The 23043-nt window shown below is 40.8% G+C and overlaps 1 protein-coding gene and 1 long non-coding RNA gene across 4 annotated transcripts in view; one reads left to right on the top strand and one right to left on the bottom strand.

Annotated features, from left to right (window-relative positions):
- The first annotated feature begins 3314 nt into the window (after nt 1–3314).
- The window catches only part of LOC124059035 (cGMP-dependent 3',5'-cyclic phosphodiesterase), a 135254-nt gene continuing 115525 nt past the window's right edge, over nt 3315–23043 (top strand). The window contains exons 1-2 of one of the 3 annotated variants that reach the window (XM_046388750.1): nt 3315–3447; nt 3787–3875. In XM_046388750.1, coding sequence (XP_046244706.1) covers nt 3430–3447; nt 3787–3875 — 107 coding nt within the window. In that variant the 5' untranslated portion in view covers nt 3315–3429. Of the gene's footprint in view, nt 3448–3476; nt 3876–5070; nt 6212–23043 lie in introns of those variants that run through there. The other 2 variants (XM_046388754.1, XM_046388751.1) reach the window with 2 other exon arrangements.
- On the bottom strand, nt 3342–4962 carry LOC124059036. The gene is made up of 3 exons (XR_006843357.1): nt 4533–4962; nt 3756–3948; nt 3342–3483 (listed from the first exon to the last, which is right to left on the bottom strand). It is a non-coding gene; the product is annotated as an uncharacterized LOC124059036 (long non-coding RNA).

The following is a 23043-nucleotide window of genomic DNA, read 5'->3' as shown; positions in this document are numbered from 1 at the left end:
TTTAATTACCTTTATCTTTTTAGGCCTTAGACTCCAATATTTACATCCATACTGTCACTCCACATCTGCTGCAGACACTACAGCTCACAGCAATGTCTCAGAACACTCTCTATGTATCACAGCCTGTTAAAAGATAGCATAATCGCTGAAAGTATGTCTCAACAAACACCTATTTACCAATCAGGCTACGGACACGGACAGGATGATAAATAATTGAGTGTCCATTCCGTCGGCACTTTCAAATTCCAGGAAGTATTAACGATTGGTATGCCCATAAATGTCAGTAAACACTCCATGTTGAGGACAGAAGGTCTAATCAGGCTCTGATGTAATCAACTCAAGAAGCTGATACAGGAGGAGCAACACGCTGGGAAATTCAATCAACTGAAGCGTGACACGGCTTATTTTTGCTGTGCAGCTTTGTTGAATCACAACAAAAGGATTTTTAGCTTCACGGTCACTAAACTTTTATAGTGATGTCAGGAGAGTTGTTTTGTCTTGCTGTTCTTCCTGTCTGATTCACAGACTTTGATTAGATCTTGCTATGGGACACTCAAGATAAGCATTGAGTCTGGTACCAATATTGATCCCACTGAGCCATAAGCTGAAGCACATTTCACACTCTGTCTGGCGTTTTATTGCCAGATTATAACACAATATATATCACTGCTTTGCACTCTCAACATATTTGATTTGGGCTCAGGGGGATATGAAATGTCTCTCATTTTAGTCTTGCATAACAAACAAATCAGTTTTTAATGAGGGGAAGACTCTTCGGGGTCACATTACTGGGTCGCTTCAGTTTCAATCACATATTAAAAGAGTCTTAAAATGAACAGAGCTGTGGCTGGCTGCTTCAAGCTCTTCTTATTTACAGCAGTAGCTCTTTTCAGTGTGTTTGAGTACAGACGGGAACAACGGGAATTTCCTCTCTCATAAAAATAAGCTTCACTGCACTTTATTGCAGAGCACTGGTCAGGCACTGCTGTCACATCGCAGCTGCTGCCCCTTACTATCCCTGTCTGTACTGGAAAGCCTTTAATTGTTCTTAGGTCTCTGTCAGTACTGACAGTATGTTGATTTCAGAGTCAAAAACCCACAGGGTAGGATGAAAAGATGGAAATGAAAAATACTGTATCTACATTAGTGAAGAGATTCAACGGCAAATTGAAAGTCCCTCTGAAGAAATGGTAATAAAAAGAGCAATATTTTAGTTGTGCGAACTCTGTGGTTTTGAATATAAGTGTTGGTCCTCAGGTTAGTCCAGACTGAACTATCTCAGCACTGGATGGATCGGATGGACTGCCTGCCACAAAGTTCTTCACAGACATTCATTACTAGTGGATGAATCCTGATAACAAAGATCCCCTGACTTTTCCTCTGTCAGGTCAAAATTTGGATTTGCCCAATACTGTGACCAAGTACCTGCAGAACCAATGACATTCAGCTTCAGCCGTGCTTATTGTGCTTATTGTTCACTAGCAAGTGTTTGAAGGCTAACATGCCAAGCTGAGTGGTGAACATGATAAACATAATACCTTCTGAACATTGTCATTGTGAGCATGTTTGCATTTAGCTCAAAGTACAGCCTCATGGAGTTGCTAGCATGCATGACTCTTAGCCTTGCTCTTCAAGACATATTTATTATCATGTCTGTCTGTTATGGAAGAGCCCAACCAGGATTAAACCTTTTAATGAAACTTTGAACTTTCCCCTAAAGTTAGCAAAAGAAAAAACAAACAAACAAACAAACAAAAAACAGGCTTTCTGTTCTTTACAATAAAGTTGCTGTCACTTGAGTCGTTAAAAAAATTCAACAGCTGCTGTTGTTAACTAATTGATGCACAAAAAAACAAAAACAAAAAACAAACCCCCCCCCCCCCAGCTGGTGTTGAGAGTCCATTGCAGACATTTCTTTGACCCGAGTCCCACTGGAGGATCCGTTAGTGGCCACACTAACTGATTGGAAACCAGGAGCCTCAGGCACATGAGCTCTGTCGGACAGACTCACACACACACACACACACACACATACAAATACAGGTTGAGACACAGCTGAGCACCATGGACCTGTACGCCAACACACCAGATGTGACATGTGTGCAGGCATCCATGCACACACACATACACACACTAGTAAACTTGACAAGTCAATAATGAGATTCACTGTCTCCTCTGCTGTCCATTTCTTTCAACATGACTTCTGTATTATTTTTCCTTGCCCATCTCTTGTGTCCTCTGTCATGCTCTCCTGTTCTCTGTCGTCTCCCCCTACATGCTGTTTTCTCTCTCTCTGGCTTGTAATTGACAGCTCCTACTAGGCGACCTAAGATGACTCTATTAAAATTGCAGGACTTCTCAGACACATTGCATCGTCTATCTTTATTTTCCTAATATGTGTTATCTCATAATTTGGTGCCACATGCCTCTGGCTGGTGGTTACCTACATGACAACTGAACAAGTGAAAGAGAAAACATCATCTTGTGTCCTAAACTGACCTGTTGGGAATTTTTTATTTTGTTTCATTTTTTTTTTTTTGTCACATAAATTTAATTTTAATGTTTGAGCACATCATCTACATCTACGTCAACAACTTAGAATCTAGATACAAAATCAGCCCTGTTGTTAGGGATAGATTCTGGGATATATTTTTACAGGCACAACAGACTGTATTTTGGACTCCTTCTGGTCTTCCTCTAGTGAGCTAGTCTGGCTTAAATCAGATTTTATCTGTTTAGACAGTGATATGAAGATGGTCCACATGCTACAAATTATAAATAAACACATTCTGTTGAGGTCAAACTACAACCAAAGCAGGTCTGAAACTACCACAGAGGACTTTAAGTCTATTTATGTAACGTAAGTCACACAAAAAAATCAAAAAATTAATTGCATGAAAGAGCTTTAAACCCATGTGTAGAGGCGGGGTGTTGTCGCAAGATGAGTAATGGGGGGGAAAGTAAAAAAAAAACTGAAACAAATTTGATTTTACTGTTGGACTTTAATCTTTGCTTTTTGGGAAATATTGCATAGTTTTACCTATAAAGGTGTGCTAAGACAGCATTAGGTTTTTGGTTTCAGAGAGGACTCCAAAAAGCAGATGACAGACTCAGATAAACAGGTAATAAAGTCTATAGTGGAGATATTCAGTGAGTAGTAGAAAAACACGCAATTGAAAGAGTTCACAAGAACGGGAAACGAAACAGTCAGTCAGCGAACACTCGCTGGATGACTGTTTGCAGAGTCTAAGTCCAGCACGAAGAATCCAAAACACAAAGACAAAGTCCAAAAGCTGGGGAATATCAGGTCCAGTCCGGAGACAGCGCTGAGCAGGGTAGACAGCAACATCAAGGCGACACACTAGAGTAGACGGCATAATCTGGGAAAGGTGGAGAGAGAGAGCCGCTCTTAAATATCCATGGGCAGTGATGAGTGATTGGAGGCAGGTGACTGACAGGACACAGGAACAGCTCCACCCAGCTCTGCTCCGGATTGGACAGGCAACAGAAAAACCCACCAGACAAATCACAAGAAGACAGGAAACAAACAGAACAGAACACAGAACAAAAACACCTCAGGATACTCATCCTAACAGACAGAATACAAAGCAAATTTTCACCTTCTGAAAGTTTGATTGCGATACTTTTTTCATTTCTCCCCAACAGTCAGAATACTTTACTGTAAATTAACTGTAAGATAGCAAGCTAAGGCAAACGAGTGTGTGTGTGTGTGTGTGTCAACATTCTGCTTTTACATTTTTGCTTTTTCCTCTTTTCTGTCTGTAGTTTCACAAAGTACATTTCCTCCCCAGTGAGCAGCACCTGAACACCACACAGTTGATACGTCTGACTCCATGTTGCAGACAGGCTGATAAGTGAGTATATCCACTTTTTTAATCCCAAAAGTTAACAGTAAACTCTGAGTTCTCCTCCCGCCGGTAAACAACTCTAGAAAAGAGCAGAGTAAGAGCAGATAAGAACAGATAAGAATGTGATTATCAGTGTTCAGTCCTCCAGATGGTCTGCCTGGCTCCTCCAGAACTCGCAGGCTCTCAGCAGCTAAGAGAGATCGCTTGTGAGGCTAGACATGAATTTGTGTCTAATTGTGTCTTGGCACTGACTTTTTAACCACTTGAGAAATTTATTTCACTTCCTGCGTCTGAATGCTAGGACATAATCAAATTAAGTTCACTATCGTCATATGCGCAAGAATTACAAAGAAGCAGTCGCTGGCAGTGAAATTCTTAATGTTGGACCTCTCTCCAGACAATACTCAACAATATGTATGAGAGAAGGTCATGCATGTAAAAAAAGGAGAATCAAGCCATAAAAAACATTAAAACATAGAATAGTGCAGAATGTTGTGATCCACCAGGGTGAAAAACCACTAGTGAGGGCCATTGCCAAGACATCTGCTGCACTGCACTGTAAGCTGCTGTGTAATGCAACATTTCATTAGTGTGCAGTAGATAAACATTTTGTATGGCAGCCATTTTGACATGTCATAGCAGAAAAGGCACAGGTGTATTTACATAATGGCTGCATTTCATTCAGGAGTGCCAGTTCAAGGGTCCCTCTGCTCTGCATGTTGGCTCACCAATACCACTCAGCGAGACACATACTGGCACAAGCACAATATTTATCTTAATAGTTACACCTGCAATTTCTTTCTTTCAGTGGCAAAGAGTAATGTTTCACTTGAAATTTGTCTGTTTTTTTCTAATCAAGGGCAGGCCAGTCAAGCTTAATCAAGTTAAAGTCTTTTCCTTTCCATTTTAAAGCAAACTTTTAATGTCGGTCTCTTGACCAAAGAAAGTGGCAGAGCACAGCCATGGAGAATCAGAGGTAAAAGGAAAACATGAAGTGTAGTCCCACAGTCACACAGGTGTTTGCAGTTATGAATGATTGATCCTCTGCTCAGCGTGGAGTTGAAACTTTGGTAGAAATTCCTGAGGTCATCAAACTCATTATCTAATAATGACAGAGATGATGATGATGATGATGATGAACAGATGCAACGAGTGTTAAAGATGTCAATCAGTCTTGGTCTGCACGTGCTCACACAGCCTTGCGTAGAGGTTTAATCAGGCAAAATAATTGAAAACACCTGTGTTGGTGGACCATAGCTGTATGTTACAGGGGATTTGGCATTTTCAAAAATACATTTTTCTGTCTAATGTGAACATACATTATCCAAAGCTCCTTAGAATGTAAGGCAGCTGACATCTGAAGTCACTTTAAAGGCCTTGAATGTCAGCAAACATGTCAAAGTCTTCTGTTTCACCACGCATTGCGCTTGTAGTGAAACCCTGTTGCTTCAGTGTGTGGACTGGAAAGGCCATATAAGGCAGAAGAGCTGTGTTGGACCTTGAGACCGGTGTCTCGTGATAGACACACTAAAGTAGACTTCAACATGTGGTTTATACCCTCCAAGCGCCGGCTGATAAGATCTCTTTGTATGGAGCGGGAGAGGAGACATGTTTAAGATCCGTTCTGTCCCAGATCTAACATAACAACGGGATTCAGAGTGCAGAAAACGCAGCGTGCATGGTGAGAGTCGTGCGAAAATGCGCAGCTGAGGTGTGAAGACACGCTGTGGAACTTGGATTTTCACGACAACACAACTTTCATTTCCACGGATGAATTAGCCAGTGCTCATGGAAGAGAGGGCATGACCTGAGGAAGATTGTTTTCCAGCGCACGCGGAAGAGTGACGTGCTCCAGCTCCGCTTTGACTGATGCGTCTTTGACTGTTTTGGTGCCCATGTGCTGTTACACGTCAAGCCACCCGGTCTCTCTCTCTCTCTCTCTTCTCTGTCTCTCTCTCTCTCTCTCTGCCTGTCTCTCCGTTATATCCTCGCTCACAACAGCTACAGTATCAGTTACCGGGTCCCGACCAATCCCGGCGCGCTGTCAGAACTCGATAGGAGACAGAGCAGACCGGAGAGAGGCAGCAGACAGAGACAGGGGAGGAGAGAAAAAGCGAGAGGAGCACACGCACACCCAACCGTCTATCTACCCCTCCATCGTCGATCCTCTCGTTCACTTCCTCCCAGCAGCCTCCCTCCGTCCTATCCTCCTCACCTCACCCACCAAGTCCTCCTGACTGCAGCTGTTTAGGTTAACCGGGGAGGCGCGAGGCAGGATGCGCGATGGGACAAGCGTGCGGACACGCGCTCCTCTGCCGTAGCCAGCCGCCGTCCTCCGAGATGTAAGTGTTTAACTGTATGTGCTCGGTGTGCTGCGTGTTGTGTTTTTACCTTGAAGCTTCTTACCACTACAAACTGAAGAGGCACATGGCGCCCAGCACTGAGCCAAGTGCAGACTGTTGGCTCAGTGTGAGTGTGACCTGATGGGTGTCATTATCTCCACTGGCAGGGACAGTGAAGACCCCATGTCAGCTGTGCAGGCAGCTGTCAGTATAAACTGGTGGGCAAAAGCCCTGTAGCTCCCCTGCGTCGTTGTTATACCGCTAAATGTTCTCATTGTGTGTCTGGTCTGCTCGACAGAGAGTTTAGTGACCTTATCCTGCCTTTTTATCTTTCTGGGTATCAAAACAGCTTCACGATAGGCAACCCTTTCTCTAACACCCCCACTGGGACAGATACATTTGCTGTAATAGTCCGCCTAACTCAGTTCTGTCCATGACAGTCGTTAGGTAAAATGTTTTTTAAAAAGCCTAAAATGCAGCTCTAATCTGTTGTAGCTTCGCTGTCCAGCAGAAAGCTTAAACGGTACTGCTTCCTAATATGGCACCTGTAACAAATAAATCCTTTACTAATGATTAATAGATTCGTTGCAAGCTATTAATAAGAACGACTTTTGGGTTGCCAGGTTGCAGAAACATTTTTGAAACAGCTTTGATGACTTATTTAATGGAACAGGGATGGATCAAAATCCACCCATTACAAAATTATTAGACATGTATTAATTGGTCACCAACATTTGTAACAGCATTATTGCACATATAAAGCATAAATACCATCCAAATGGGGTTTTCATAACTTATCAACCCAACATTTGTTCTTATTAATGGTTCATAACTAATCTCTAAAGCTTTAATCTGTGATTTATTAAGCTTTTATAAACCTATTATCATACAGCATATTATAAGCCCTTTATAAAGAATGGTCCTTTTAAGTTTTATGATAAACGCTCCTTCTGTGCAGCTGTCTCCTTTAAAGTCTCCAAAATGCATTGTAAAACAAGGCTGTTTTTCAGGTGGAAAGTTCATTCTTGACCTTGAGGCTGTTTTTTTCTGTTGTTGTTGTTCATGAAAATTGACATTTTGCAGACAAGTGGTTTTCAGAGGGCAGTAAATATGTGCTGTGAATCAAAGGAGGCTTACACTATCATGATAACAATTCAGTGCAATACAGTAACCCAGTGTTAAGTGTCGAGAGAGTCTTGGAGAGGTGTTCATTAAACTTTCTGGTAATTGTTAAGACCTTTAGTGATGATGTTGTTCTCTTCGTGCATGTTTGTGTTGACTCCCCTCGGCGACACCTGTCTGGATAAAAATGAACTTTTAAATGTCAGGGTCACACTCAGTGTTGAGCTCCTAGTTAATGAAGACTCCTCCTGATATTGAACCAGGTTCCTTCTGTTTGAAATTGAAGTTTGCCATGTAAACACAATGCCTGCTCTCAAATTAAGTGACGCATCTGCTGCTGATGGAGTCGAGTGATTGTGATCAAAACGCGTGGCTGATCAAACAACATGCACCTACTGTATATGGTGAGAGCTTCCCTCAGGACATGTCCTGATGTCTATACGGTGTTTCTTTTTAAATTCTGTTAGTTTCCTCCCTCTCCCTTGTAGCTGAATAGCATCATTTGTGAATAATAACACTGCAATGCCATTATACGCTGATAGCAGAAACTGTTTCAGGCGTCTTCCTCATATCAAGTTTCAACCCCCTTTTGTGTAAAAATTGAAAAAAAAAAATCCTCATCTAATGTGTTTGATTCTCTTTATATCCTCCTTCATTATTGGTTCAAATTCAATAAGGGAAATCATTGGAGGATGATGGCTTTTATTCACTTCACCAGTGCTTGTCAGAAAGGACATAAACCTCTTACAGTGGGCATTTGTTGGCCAGTCTAGGAGAAAATATCCACACTGGTGGAGGAATAATGAATCTGCCGGGTGGACCTCTGACATACAATTAGTTTCTGTCGCTGGTCTCTCCTGCTTCCCTTAAACCGGAGACTCTGAAACTCAGCGGCGGTTAAGGTCACGAAGTATGATGATATACACGAGAGCAGCTGTTGTGCATGCACCCACTGAGATGTGTCCTGTTCCTCCCCTGATTGAGCATTGTGTTCACATCAAACCATCTAGGCTGTACATCCGCAGCCTTTTGTGTTCCTATCGTCATGATGGAGTCTAAGATCCACGATTGTAGCTTTTAGAGCCAGTTATTCACTAGAGCTGCAACGGTTAGTCAGTTAATCGATTAATCATTGGAAACCAAATTAATCGGCAACTATTTTGATAATCCAGTCAATTCAAGTAATTCAGTCATTTCTCAAGCAAAAATGTCAAACATTTGCCGGTTTCAGCTTCTTAAGTGTAAATGTCATGCCATATACGCTAGTAAATGAAGCCTGTTTAGAAGCTATTTGAAGACATCGCTTTAGGTTCTTGGAAATTGTGATTAGTATTTTTCACAATTTTGCAGCATTTTACAGACTAAATGATTAATCAAAAGAATGATTGGCAGATTATTCAATAATGAAAATAGTCACTAGTTACAGCCCTGTTCCTCATCAGAAATATTGACCGAGCTCTTCAGTTTCAACAAGCACACACTATCATATTCTATTTACGCTAAGACGTCCATTCACTCTTAGTTTGTAACGCCTGATGCTGTGTATTTATGCTGCTGTGTGTGTTTTAAACAGCATTTTCAGGAGGACACGTTCATATTCTGTGCACTTTGTTTATCTGCTTTTATCATTATGCATCACTTTAGCGGCCAACGGGCATCGCCCATGTAATCTGTATTTGTATGTGTGGCGTGTGTAGTTATGTGTCAGCGGATGTGCATGTGAACAGTATTCAGTGTGAAAAATATCTCAATTTACTGGATTGACGCCAATAAGTCAGATCCTGCAACCTCCTGCTGAACACACACACACAGAAAAGCTCAGAAGTACAGAGCAGCAGAGTTGTAACCCGACTCCTGATGAGTGTGTGCGTGTGTGTGTGTGTGTGAGAGAGAGAAAGGATGCTGATGTTGCACTGTGTTATCATCAGTAATGGGTTCATCAATACTAAAATATTCAGAGAGACAGAGAGGGGCGAGCGGGGAAGTGAAAGCAAGAGAGAAAACAACTGTGAGTTGTGTTTGCATGCGTTTTTATGTTTGTGTATCAACAGAAAGTGTGCGCTTCAGCAAGACATTTGGTTAAAAGCATTTTTTCATTTCACTGATTTATCTATATTTGGATTCCATTGTCTCAAAGTTCAAAAGTGTCTGTGTGGATTATTCAGTTAAGTACAAAATAAATACTCAGACTGCTGATACATGTATCTGGGGCCAGCAGAAGATAGTAGATAGTATTTTTTTATTTTGTACTGTTCATAAAAAATAGAAACTGTTTTATATACAAATTAACAGAAAATATTTTTAATCGAACCATAACAAATAGGAGTTGCTTAGCAAAAAAAATAAATAAATCTTGCCGTGCATAATTTTTGTAATTATTGTATGTAATCATTTTCTGAAATGCTAAACTGAATGAATATTTGGTTTGTTCGCTCCCATTCATTTTCTGCGTAACCATGACATGGTGACTGGCCCTGGATGTGTCGCACCTCCTCCAGCTGAATCATCAGAACGAAAGATGAGCAACTGTTTAAAAAGAAAAAAAAATTCCATCTCTGACACCCTGTAATAAATGTCAAGAGTGTAAGAGAGGAGACAGGTCAAGTATGGCTCCCAGGTTTTTAGGCAACAAACATCAAAACCATCAACCTTAAAATTCTCGTCCCAACACCACCAGTATGCTAATGCAAGATTAACAAGACAGATGAAGCTTTAAAGAACTGTACACAGCTCGAACAAAATGGCTCAGATTAAGCCATGCAACACCGTTTCGGCCAATCAGCACCAGGAGATGTTTGTGCACATGATGAGGGGAAGGGGAGGGCGGACGGGGGCACATGTAAGTGGCACATGCTAATGTGTAATTGCATTGTCAAGAAGGAGAGATGGCTGACAAACAGCCAAAGAGGAAGAGAAGGTCAGGGACACAAAAATTAAAAAAGAAACCGTCTTGTTCCTTCTTAATTTACTGAGCAAATAAACTCTAAACCTCTATAACATATTTAAAAGGAATTACAACCACTTCTTTTAACAGTATCATCGAATTAATCAGGGGACTCTCCTGGGTTTGTATAGAGTAGAGGTTATCTGTGAGAGATAACCTCAAATGCTAATACACAATGGAGAAGGCTCAAACAGAACCCGTGCAGATAGTCTTGGAGGTCACATTGGCAGTATTTAAGTGCTCTCCTGACTCACATACATACGCAGACATCTCCCTTTCAAGTGGCCACATGTCTGAACACCAACTTTTAAGTATGCTTAAACAGACAGATTACAGAGACAACATAGTACATCAAGAATGATTTTCATTTGCCTCATGTATACAAGGGCCTAGCATACGTAAATGGAAACAAAGGTGATGTTGTGCTGCATATAACTGCATAAACAACTTCTTGGAAAGTCACACATAATTGATCATGTAGTATATAGTTTATAGTTATTCTATATAGTTATCCTGGGTTTTTGGAGGGCAGACCCAATTCCAGCTCACAATAGGCAGGAAGCGGTTTATACCCTGGACAAGTCTTGCGTTCACACCTACAGCCAATTTAAAGTCTCTAATACATCTAGACAGAATGTCTTTGGAGTGTTGTAGAAAACCAGAGTACCGACAGGACACTCACATCTAATTTTTTATGGTTAAAGGAAAGTACAGAGTCTTGGATTTAAAAATTAAAGTAACAGGAAACTTGATCTTGAATCGACCTTTTCCCCACTCCAGTGGATACACATGTGATGTGCTGGGCAAAGCAGCTGAAGGAGCAGCGGTTAAAATCACATTTTTTGGGGGGGGGTGTGGCTTCTGATGGAAATTCATACCCCAGGATGGTAGGAAGATCTCTTTAATATTCAAGGAAATCAAGAAGGCAGGGGAAATAAGTGGCAAGGGGTCTTCAGCTACATTACTACGCCAAACTGATTTAACTGGATGCACTCAATAAATGCCATAAAAGGCTTATATTTTACTGCTCTCTCTCTCTCTCTCTCTCTCTCTCTCTCTCTCTCTCTCTGTGTGTGTGTGTGTGTGTCTCTAAACCAGGAGAAGGAGATGGATGTATTAATTCAACTGTTTAACGTAATGTTAAACAGAGTGTAATCTATGTAATGGGATGACATATGTCTGTTCCTATCACTGACAGGGTGATAACCCATTTTATCATTAGTTTAAGCTGAATGTTGTCCTGTAATCTACCAGTGATTTCCTGTCTTAACCAAAGCGATCCACCTCACTAACAGCTACGTAATCTAAAAAATGTGTTTTGTGCTAGAAAATACTGCAACCTCTAATTGATGCGTAAATAAATGGAAAAAAAGTATGGAGTCAAGGAGAAACCTTGATACTGTGTAGAGGAAGGAGTTTTTATGTGATGACCTCAGTTAATCCGTTAAAACCTCTGTTAAAATCTTAATTTGAGCTAGTGAGAGAAAATTAACTCTCTGAGTGATATTGCAGGCAGTGTTTTTAGTCCTGTTGGATGTTACATATAACTGAGATAATCTGACATCATGCACAGTCTATCCAGCTATGAGCCAGGATCGTTTAGAAATGGGACCAAAGCTGGATGAACTAATAGCTTATAGCTTCACAGACTAGGTCTAGTGCCAGACTGAAACATTCAGACATTGGCTGTAAGTGATGGACCTGTTTGCATCAGTAACTTTGCATCCCTTGTTGTTCCAGACAGTACATCCCGATGTTGGACAAAGCTGAAATAGTATTGCTCACCTTATTTCTTATTCGCATATCATGTGAGGCGTGAGTGTGTGCTTTTGCTGTGTATTCTTGAAACTGTGTACGCTTTTATGAAATCTCTGCTGTTTCTATTGTGGGCTCGACACAGGAATAGAAAACCTGGCCAGCTGGTCATTTGTTATGACTGTTTTGGCACACCTTATTAGGAAGCGTTATTTAAAGACGGAGGCTATAGTTGCATTTAGGTTGAGCTCAAGATTTCATGTGTTGCAGGTTTAAGATTAAAGCGACACCAGGTTTATTGCATGCTTATGGTAATAATACAGCTCCAGGGAATGAATTGAAGTAAATACAATGCCGTCACAAGTGTGTGTGTGTGTGTGTGTGTGTGTGTGTGTGTATGTGTGTGAGAGTCTGGAGGTGTCATGGGGAAATGAGCCTGACAGCTCCCATGGTTTCCAGCTTTGGCTCCAGCAGCTTCTGTCAGCCTTCTTATCTCTATGGACTGTTGCCACAGACAGGTGTGTGTGTGTGTGTTTGTGTGTGCAGACATGTGTGTGTCAGTGCGTGTAACAAGTGTGTCAGCGTATAGACGTTATGTGATGTGTTGTTGTCAGTAATCCGATGGTCAGCCACACACATCACGCTGTGTGTGTGTGAGGTTTTTATTTTAAGGTGGTTTTTTGAGCGGCTGCCACTGGCATGCGGTGTGTGTGTGTGTGTGTTCCTTTGAGAGATTAAGGTGGGAGGTGAGGCAGCTGTGTTTGGGACACAGAGCTTTGGTTTAATTAGAAAACAGTATCAAATACCTCTGTGAGCATGGCAAGAGCCTAATTGATAGACAGTAGAGGTGGTGTTTATATATACAGTATAACTGAGTGTGTGTGTGTGTGTGTGTGTGTGTGTGTGTGTGTGTGTGTTTGTGTGTCCTCTTAACTTGTAGCCTGAGGAGTAAATAACCCTAAATAAACGTGGCAAATCTGTCAAAGAGACAGCATACAGCAAATTAGATTTGACACCTATTTCTAACACTGGCAGTCGTTGTGAAGTTTGTGTTTAAGTTTTGTTGTTCTGGTGTGACACAAATGCACTGACTATTTTAGTTTGAAGGTCATTTCAGTGTGTGTGTTAACAACTACATCTATTTTAGTGTCTGCGTGTAGCTTTGCTTGTGTTTTTTGCAAGTCTGTCTTTCTTTAGACAGGTGGAAAGTTGCAGGGCTCACAGACAAAGCTTCATTATTCCAGTATGAAAAGCAATATGGATAAGTGGTATAGAAAATGGATGGATGGATGTCATGTGTGTAAAGATTTGTGTGCATCTTAATAGCTATAGGGTTTATGTATTGATGTGAGAATGATCTATGCATCTAATTTCTTATACATTTTTTGCACTTACAAACATGGTAGTCGTAAGAGTAAATCCCACAGTGACATACCCCATGTGAAATAAAAGGGACTTTTTGAAGTAGCTGCTGAAAAGAAGTGGGAGATAAAAATGACACAAGATGATTGAAGTGAATTATTTATGAAACTCAAATTCAGACAGAGACACACATACACACACACACACACACACACACACACACACACAAAACCTCTTTCACACAACTCAAAAATTCTCAAGTTCACAGTGCAGCGAGGAGGGATTACTTACTCTCACATCCTGTTTTTTGTTCCTGTGGTGTTTTGTGCTCATTTTGTGCAGGTAAGGGGACTGAAGTGTGACTGTGTTCGGTGAATCCAGTAAACTGATTTAATTTTGTCAGTGTGTGTCATTACTTTTGTTGCTGTGGTTTGTGCTACTGTCTTCTCTAATGTTTTTATTGCTGATATTCATCAGGCGTTATCGTCCTAAATTCACAGCTCTTGTTATTGTTGATTTTGCGGATGATTTTGCAGATGATTTAGCAGTTGTTTTATGCTGCTCATATATACATGGCTGCTGATGTAGGCCTATTGTTTCGATATAGATTTATCAGCTTGTTGACCAAAGTTCTATTGATGTCGTTACAGTAGTTATTAATGCCACTGTTATTGTTCGGCCTCCACAGTCGAGTGGCAGAATGTGTTCTGTGCTCCGGTTCCTCTTGCCCTGACTGCGGGGCTTTTTCTTATTGATTGGCACTATTGATTGGCTCACACAGAGATAAAGCCACCGACAGGCTGTAAGTGTCGCATTTGGGACATTCAGGGGTTTAGTGGTGCTTGTAGTGCATAAAATGAGTCGTTCGGCAGCATATGAACACGGTCGGTCGAAACACACACACAAACACACACTGCGCGTACATAAACACAACACACAAATGCACACACACTATGGTAGACCCACATGCACTACACTTCATGTACGGTAATCATTTTCACAAAAGGCTGATTGTGTTTCTGTCTGCCAGCTACTATCCATTGTTTTGAGATAAACCCCCATTTGCACTCAGGAGCTATTTTTATACTGATATTGAAAGGAAACATTGTGATGTTTATTTGATCACATCGACAGTGAACTATTGATTGTTTGTGTATCTATCTGCCCTCACCATCTCTGGCCCCCGTAGCTGAGTGTTGCATTGGCTGCACAGACCATCTCTTCGCCATCTTCTTCTTTTTTCTTTTCTCACTTCTCTATCCTGACTCGCCACCTCTCCACCTTTGAAGTCCCACCTGCCAGACAGAGGCAGAAAGAGGAGGACAGGTGCGACAAGGAGAGGAAGAGGCTGCTGAGATGGCTTGATAGACGAAGGGCAGGTGTTTCATCCAGAGAGTAGCCCGGGTTGCCTGGAAACTAATGGTGTCGCAGGTTACCCTACATGGAGGGGTCTTATATTCCGTCAGTCCTCGACGTAGGGTTTCCTTCTTTTGATCTGTCTGTATATTCACCTCTTTGCAGCCATGCACACATTTTACAGTACTTTCTTTCATGTGAGGATGTTTGTCTGAGTGTAAAGGTGTGTTTCTGCAAAGTATGTAACAAGGTTGCTGCACATTTGTACTGCAGATTTTCTTTCCATCCTGTCATTTTTTTTACCCCTTTGGAACATGGTTATACTGTAAACAAATGACTGCAGGGTATTGTCAAGCAAACTAATCCAAACTAACTAATTTTGAGTTCCTAAAGGCTCCCCCAGCTTTCCAGTTCTGTTCCTCATTTCTCATTCATGCCCTTTAATGCAGGCTTTTTTCACCTGGGACACCAGATGATTGCAGTTGACTGCTGCTCAAATAGAAAGTCAGCAGGACGACTGTGATCCCCTTTTTCTCCTGCTTGGAAGGGATATGGAAAGTACATCTGAGAGTAAAACCTGTGCTGGCAAACACCAGTCTGCAGTCATTTCTGCATTTTTTGTCTTAATCAAATAACTACCAGTCCAAAACCCAAACATATTCTATTTACAGAAATGTAACAAAAATATTTGCAGGAAAATGCTGCTTTAATTGTTTACAGTGCAATATAATACTTCAAGCAGATGAATCAATATAAATACTTTTACTACAATATAAATACTTTTACTACATCCACGGCCACTATTGTTACTAATATCACTACTAAGAATACAGTAGTAAACTTTGTTTGCATTTTTTGTTGGCACTTTTCAAAAGATGATAAAATGCTTTATATTTGCATTCAGTCAGACTCTGAATACAGCAGGTTAAATCAATCAGTCCACAAGATAAAAGAAAAACCAGCTCAGAGGACCAATAAAACCAAAGATGTTAAATGTAGAGTGTAATAATCGTGTTACATTAGAATAGCTTTTAGGAGAGGTTTAAAAGAGAAAATGGACGTAGCACACCTAAGCTTCTCAGGCAGAAACACAAACATCTGGTCACCAAAAGTCCCCTGCTGCAAGAGCACAGAGACCTGTAGAGTTAGAACAGCACTGACATGACCAGAATCACAGCCATGTAAGTTCATAACTGTGAACTTCTGTCGCAAACCTTCTAATCAAGAAGTGTAGTGAAACTTGTGTTCACAGCTGTGAACAAACACAACTCGTTCACAACACAGCAGTCGTGTTTTGAACAAGTTGAAGACGAAAAATAGATTTTGATGTTCTGCTTATGATGAGCAGCCTAAACAAGGAACTGCAGTAATCAAGACTAAAAGAAATGTGAATGACCTTTTCAAGGATGGAAGAAATTAATTTCTTTCGTGGATTGGTGGGTGGAGAGATGAAGGTCAAAACCTCTTTGGGTGAAAACAAGTGCTGTAGCGCTGGTGTCAAAGTGGGAAAATAAAGCAAACTAATGCCAAAAACATGATGTGTCACATGTTGCATGTCAGACTGTTAAAACAAACTGAAAAAAACAACTGGTGATTTTTTTTTTAATATATATAATTTACTTTCACAAAGAGGAAGGACAGTAAAAGAAGAAATCTGTACTTTGGGCAATCTATAGAATAGGATAAAAATAGTAACAGTGGGACCTTGACCTAGACAACAGCTGCATGTTTGTGGAAAACACCTGGCGAACGCACAGTTTGGTTTATGGTATTAGTAAAAGAATGTGTGCCGACTGAGCCTATAGATCTGAGTGAATTAGAAAAGAGTCTTATTGATGGTGTAACTTAAGCATTTACTGTGAAAATTTATGGTCCTCTTATAAAACACCTGCTTTTAAAATGGAGTTTAGTTTAACAGGGCAGCAGAGGGTATTTTGACGTTAATAATTCACATTAATTGAGCTGACCTACTTTCTAATAATGAACCTTGTGAACACCATAAAGTTATATGTGACCAAAACTGACATGTTTTCTACTCCTCATGCCTTACAGTAAAAGGCTGCTGTACCACAGCAATGCAATTAGTTAACAGTCAAAATATCACACTGGACAAACTAACAAAACCACAAAAAAGAAAAGAAAACTAAAGAAAGAGTCCTTTAATATTTTTCTATATAATGTCACAGGTTGTTGTTTGGCAACAACATAACTGTTTGCCTGACTGGCCATGGTATTTTTTTTATCAAATTGTCAAAGACCTTGGAAAGTGCCTTTACTGCCTGTCAGATTAGAGGGGCTGTTTTCAACCACCAAAGGGCTGGGGGCATTATGCAAGAACAAAGTACCTGGATATGTTACTCTCATGGAGGTGAAGTCAGACAGGTCAAATAGTTTCAGTCTTCTCTTAAAGCAATACTATGCAAAAAAGTTGTATTTTGTGCAATAGTCCCCATAGTCGACATCACCACCATATACACCAACCCCAGGTTTCTGTAACAATGTACCATCAAAATGATGCAATGATTTATTTATTTTTCGGTGAAATTGTTCATCTGTTCCATATCCGTTGTTTTGGTTGTTTTTTTTTTTTTTTTTTTTACTTTTTAACTTTAACTATGTTCTAAAAGGAGCATAAGATACAGTAATGTGTAATGTTGATGTTGTGTTAATGTTGGCTGATGAGCTACAGACACACTCACAGAGCTGTGATCGTACAGTCTGCACATGCGTAAGAGACCAAAGACGTCAAAGATCCCTCTCAGAGAAAACTGGTGGTTTTAAAAACACTGGATGGACATTATGTAAACTTAAATCCAAGTATGTATACCACACTGTCACAAAGTGCATTTGAGTTAAGTCAATTAAAAAGGTTCACATACAGATGGACAGCAACGTTAAGTGCTTGAACCAGAGGCTTTTATAATACGCAGCAGAGTAGTATAAATCAAGTGACATTAACTGAGCTGTGGCAGAGCCTGGATGCATTTACACTAAGTACAGGATTTGTGGATTTTGTTTTCTTTTATATATATAATTACTTAAAGTCCTAAACATCGTACTGATCCAGCCTGCATCAATGTTTGTAAAAAAATTGTTTTCAGCACATTATTCCTGTTTGAGCCTTCGTGAAGACAAAAGCCGACAGTCCAGCTTTGAGTAGAGAAGTTTTTGTGTGGTCCTGTTCCTTCAGGAACCTGTAAAACCTCCAAACGGTTTGGCTTGAAAAATGTCTTGATCAGTTATTAGAATAGCTTTGTGATGACTGACTAGTCGTTAAATCAACTAATCAATGTGAATTACATTATTTTTCTTGCGTATTTTATCTCTTATTATATATATTGTAGTATATATTATTATATGTCTCTGTTTATTCAAGCGAAGTAATTTAGAAATAAGTTTCTTCTGTATTTTGAGTCCTGCCTTCATCACACCTCAGCAGATAACCAATACATGGTGGAGGTACATGCCAAAATACTTTCTATACTTCCTGACCTGTACTATATTGAAACCATCGGTGTGAGTCAGGACGTGTTTGTGAGTGCTACATCTCCAGTGTTTTGGAGTGAGTTAACATGTAAAAAAATGTTAGTCTCTTAAGGATAAAGAGTGCCTTTGTTTGTTTGACCTATTGTGTCACATCTTAGTACACATGCAAGTAACACACTGGAGAAGAGACCATAAACTGCTTCCAGACAAACACATAAAGGTTGTCCTTGACCAATGCTTCTGTCCTAGTGGGAACACAGTCTGCCCTGGGCCACATATGTGTGCTAAAGAAGAAAGTACACACACACACACACACTTATGGTCACATAACTAATTGTTGAAAGAGCCCCTGTGCTGTGAAGCTGTCTGATAGGACTGCGTGGAACTCATTCACATTCAGACCATATTTTCTCAGTTTGATTGGCTGTTAAAGCAGCACCTCTGATATGCTAATTACATGCTAAGGAGCCACCCCATCGACAATTTCTGTTTCTGAAACTCTTATAACCTCTAAATGTTAACACATGAAGACACCACCAAACAAATGCACACACGCACACACACACGTACACAGATAGACACAAATGTAAAAGCTGTTCTGCAGTGTGAATCTGAAGGTTTTAATCAGAGTTTACGCTCATTTTGCTGCCCTGCTGTCAAGACAAATAAGAATCTTGTGTTTTTATTCTCAGTTCATGTACGTGTGTGTGTGTGTGTGTGTGTGCGTGCTGTCTGCTCGGCAGATTCATTTCATTATACGTACATCTGTCGGTGGGTCTCTCTCCATCTACTGTGTCATCATTGACCCCAGTCGGTCAGCTTTCACACCTGTCTTATCTAGCTTGCAGTCTACAAAAAAACAAACACACACACACACACACACACACAATTGCCCAAAGGCACTTCTTCCTCTCTGCCTCTCTCATTCTGTGTCCTGTTCCGCCTTGTATCTTTATTTCTTCTCTCGCTTTACTTTTTTTAAAAAATTCCCTCTCAAGTCAGCTCAAGCAAAAAATGAACAATTTTTACTGCCAGCAGGAGGTCTAGCAGGGATGCATGTGCTGTTTGTACATGCGTGTATTTATGCATGTCTGCACAAACGTACTGTAAATATGTGTCCATGTGCACACAGCTGTACATGAGCTCATTAAAAGAAATAGCAGAAATAATGTGAAAGAAGTCCGTGTGTAGTTATATTTGTTTTCTTTTCCTTGGTTTTTCTTTTGCTCCACGTGGACCTTGTCGGTGTACATGTGTGCCATAGTAGGTCATGTCTCCGGGTGCAACATCAAAGTCAATATGGAGAGAGTTTGTGTATGTTTGATAGCCCCAACCAGGAGAGCAGGGAGAGTTTAAGTCTTTGATGGGCCCATTGCACCTTTTTAAAGTCTTCTTTGAGAAGCTTCCTCATGATGGAGTGGGTTGATGTCTAAGAGGAGGACACACTTGCTTTCATCTCTTTTGTCTTTTTCCATCTCTCTTAAAACTCTGCCTCTGCCGTAATCTGCTTTTTTTCTTCCCTTTGCATCTCCATCAGTGTGTTTATCCCTCGCTTGGCCTCCCTCTTCTCGACTGCCTGTCCCTTTTATCCCCATGTTTTGGCTTTTCGATAAGGACGAGAGGTTTTCTTGTGTGTTGCACCGTTGCCTGTTTTCTCTGCGGTGAGATTGCATCGGGGCAGAGCTTGTCTGCTCTCTAACTAGGCAGACTGGGAGGCTACTTTGATGTCACTGGCAATTTAAAGTCAGTAATGAGGAGGAGGATTTAGTTCTGATTGGAGACGGTCTGCTTTGAATCACAGTTCCGCCTCATGTTTGTTGATGGTGTTTGCGCTGTTTTGACTTCTTGTTTCCTTGATTGGATTGATATGCTGGCTGTCAGGAAGGTTTGGTTTTCTTTTCTGGAGTGGGAGTATGAAACAAGAAAAGCTGCTTTAATCAAACCTCATACTCTCCTCTGTTTGGAAACATTAAAGCAACAGCTGCACTTAATGAATCAAAGCTGAAAAGGGAACAGACCGTGCGTAGGTCCAGCTGTTGGTGAAGCTTTTTGCATTGAGGAGATGCTCTACTTTGTACATTTCTACTTCACACCCCTCTGTGTGCAGAAGGTTGTATCAAGAGGGAGCACTTACAATCCGATTGCATCTCTCATTGTGAGCAAGACATCAATATAATTAGTTGACTTCTTGGCCAAGCACAACATGTGGTCTGTGAAACATAACAAAAATGAAAGCTGACACAAGTGCTAAATGAACAGCCCAACCGTTAGCCAGTAAATTAAACAACAAATCACTGTAATCGCCATTGCAATGAAAGCATCTGAAACTCAGGCTTTAAAAACAAGCATCCACTGGTCATCCACCACAATACTAATTGTGCTGCAGAGTGACATAAGTGGCTCTGATGTATGTGACTGTTACCCTTTAACCGATTCCTTCATGTCAAATATTAGAGGCTTTACTGGTTTCCTGTAGCTGTTTGTGTTGGTGTGTATCTGTTTAATCAGGAGTCAAGGAACCCCCTTCCTGTATTTTCATATTTTCTCGTTCCAACACACGTCCTCTTCTTCCTCTCTCTTGTTGCTTTTCCCCCCTGTCCTGTAAACTGCACTCTTCTCTGTCCGTGTGTCATTCTGCATCCTCCCTTCACATGTCAGGATGTTGAGAGAGGACAAAGGCAGTGGGAACAGGTGAAATCTGTTAAGACCGTTTCAATAACTGTTATTTCTCTGTTGTTTTGATGTTAACTCAGTAGGGTTGAACATCAAATATAAAGTCTGCTTTCCTCGTGATTCTTCTTTCTTTTTATCTCTTTCTTTCGTTTTTTTCCTTTCACCTCCTCTTGTTTGTTTGTTCTTAGTCTCAGCACTTGTTAACAGCACGTTACGCCTCTTCTTTTAGTCATGACTTCGATAAAGGAGCCAGTTTTTTACTCTTATGAATGTGGGGGATGAAAGTCATTACTTAACTGATTTTGCTGATTTAATTTTTTTTGTTTAAAAACGGCTCTACATAACACTTTTGCTGCATTTTCTACTGAGCTTAGAACAGGGCTGTGCAAACTTTTCCTGCCAGGAGTCACATGGAGGAAAGGGAATATAGTCCTGGACTATGAGTCTTTTCATCTAAAAGGGTATCTTAATGAGTGTTGTCCACGTCCGTCTTTAGTAAGATGATTTCATCACTGTTAAATTTCACTCGCCAGTAAAAATCATGCTTAATGAGAGCAGTTGTGCAGGCCTTTGGGCTGAAAAACTGCTGTTAGGTCAGATGGAAGTCTTGCACTGGCGATTAGCAGTGCATTATGTAGATGGCTGTCAGTTATCTTGGACCTCTGCCCACTTGTTCTGTGTCATAAGAGAAAATGTTGGCTCATATATGTGTATAGAGCCAAATAAAGTGAGTGTCCTTTTAGGCATGGGGCCTTATTTGGTAAATCTGGACTGCTGATGGAGACTTCAGAGAGTATCATTACATTGCACTTCAGTAATGTCCTGCTGTACTTCCACACCAACAGAGAAAGAGTCTGACATCAGTTTCGTGTCCTTCTCAATGGCAGTGCTGGTTCAGTTCTGTGATCAGTGATGTGTGCAGCAACAAACTGCCTTTCAAAAAAGTCAAAGCTTCAAAACAAATGAGTTAATTTGCGCACACATTCATGACACAAGCCCATCCTTTCCTCACAAGCTTTTGTTCAACGTGTTCAGATGGCCTGTGACATTGACTGAAAAGGAGAGGCCTGAATTTCAGGTCTCAGTGAATCAAATGCCTTCAGAACCATCTGACAGCTGAGCCAGCACTCATCAGACAGGTAGATTACATCACCACAAACTCCAGTGATTAAACTTACTTTATATGTCAGTATATTTTTTTACGTACACCAAAATTCTTCTCTGCATTTAACCCATCACCGATTGAACACACACATGCAACACGCAGTGAAACACACAGGAGCAGTGGGCTGCCATGTCAGTCCCGGGGAGCAATTGGGGGTTAAGTGCCTTGCTCAAGGGCACATCAGCCAGCTAATGGGGGTGAACATTGATTAATCACTCTACCACACCCAAATTTTTCCTGCCAGTCCATGGGGGATCAAACCGGTGACCCTCCGGTCACAAGCCGCTTCTCCAACCTCTAGGCTACGGCTGCGCCCAATTAAACATTCTTAATCAGATGCTATTAATTATCATGATACTCATCAGATCGCACAGCTGGCTCCCATATGTGATCTAGTATACACAATATGATCTGTAAAAATGTTGGTGTCTGCTGCTTACAGCCAAAGGCCATGTCTGCTTCTGGAAAATAATGGGACAGAATACAAATGACATACTGGTTAAGTAACAGTGTAAGTAACTAAATTAACGTAAACATCAACAAATGGTTAATCTACTGTGTGTCTGTGATGTAGAAATCTTTTTAATAATTCTAATAAACATTGATTTGCAAAAAATAATTTGCTCCAATAATAACAATGTTCTGTTAGATCCTTTCATTATATGTTCTTGTGTCTCAGACGCACACACGCATGTGCTCGTGCACACACGCACACTCATGCACACACAAGCACACACACACTCAGGAGAATGTGAGAATACACTTCCTCATATGCTTTTTCCTGCTGGTCTGCCTATTCTGATACATAATACATTACAACTGAGACCAAGTGGGCTTCTTCTATCCCTCTTTCCCTCCCTCCTCCCTCCTCTCTCTCTCTCTCTCTCTCTCTCTCTCTCTCTCTCTTTCTCTTTCTCTTTCATCCTCATCCCACTTTTTTCTCCTTCTCTCTCACCTACTTCCACTCCC

The sequence above is a fragment of the Scatophagus argus genome, chromosome 5, assembly GCF_020382885.2.
Source record: "Scatophagus argus isolate fScaArg1 chromosome 5, fScaArg1.pri, whole genome shotgun sequence".
Taxonomy (NCBI): domain Eukaryota; kingdom Metazoa; phylum Chordata; class Actinopteri; family Scatophagidae; genus Scatophagus; species Scatophagus argus.
This window is presented reverse-complemented; position numbering and strand designations above follow the sequence as displayed.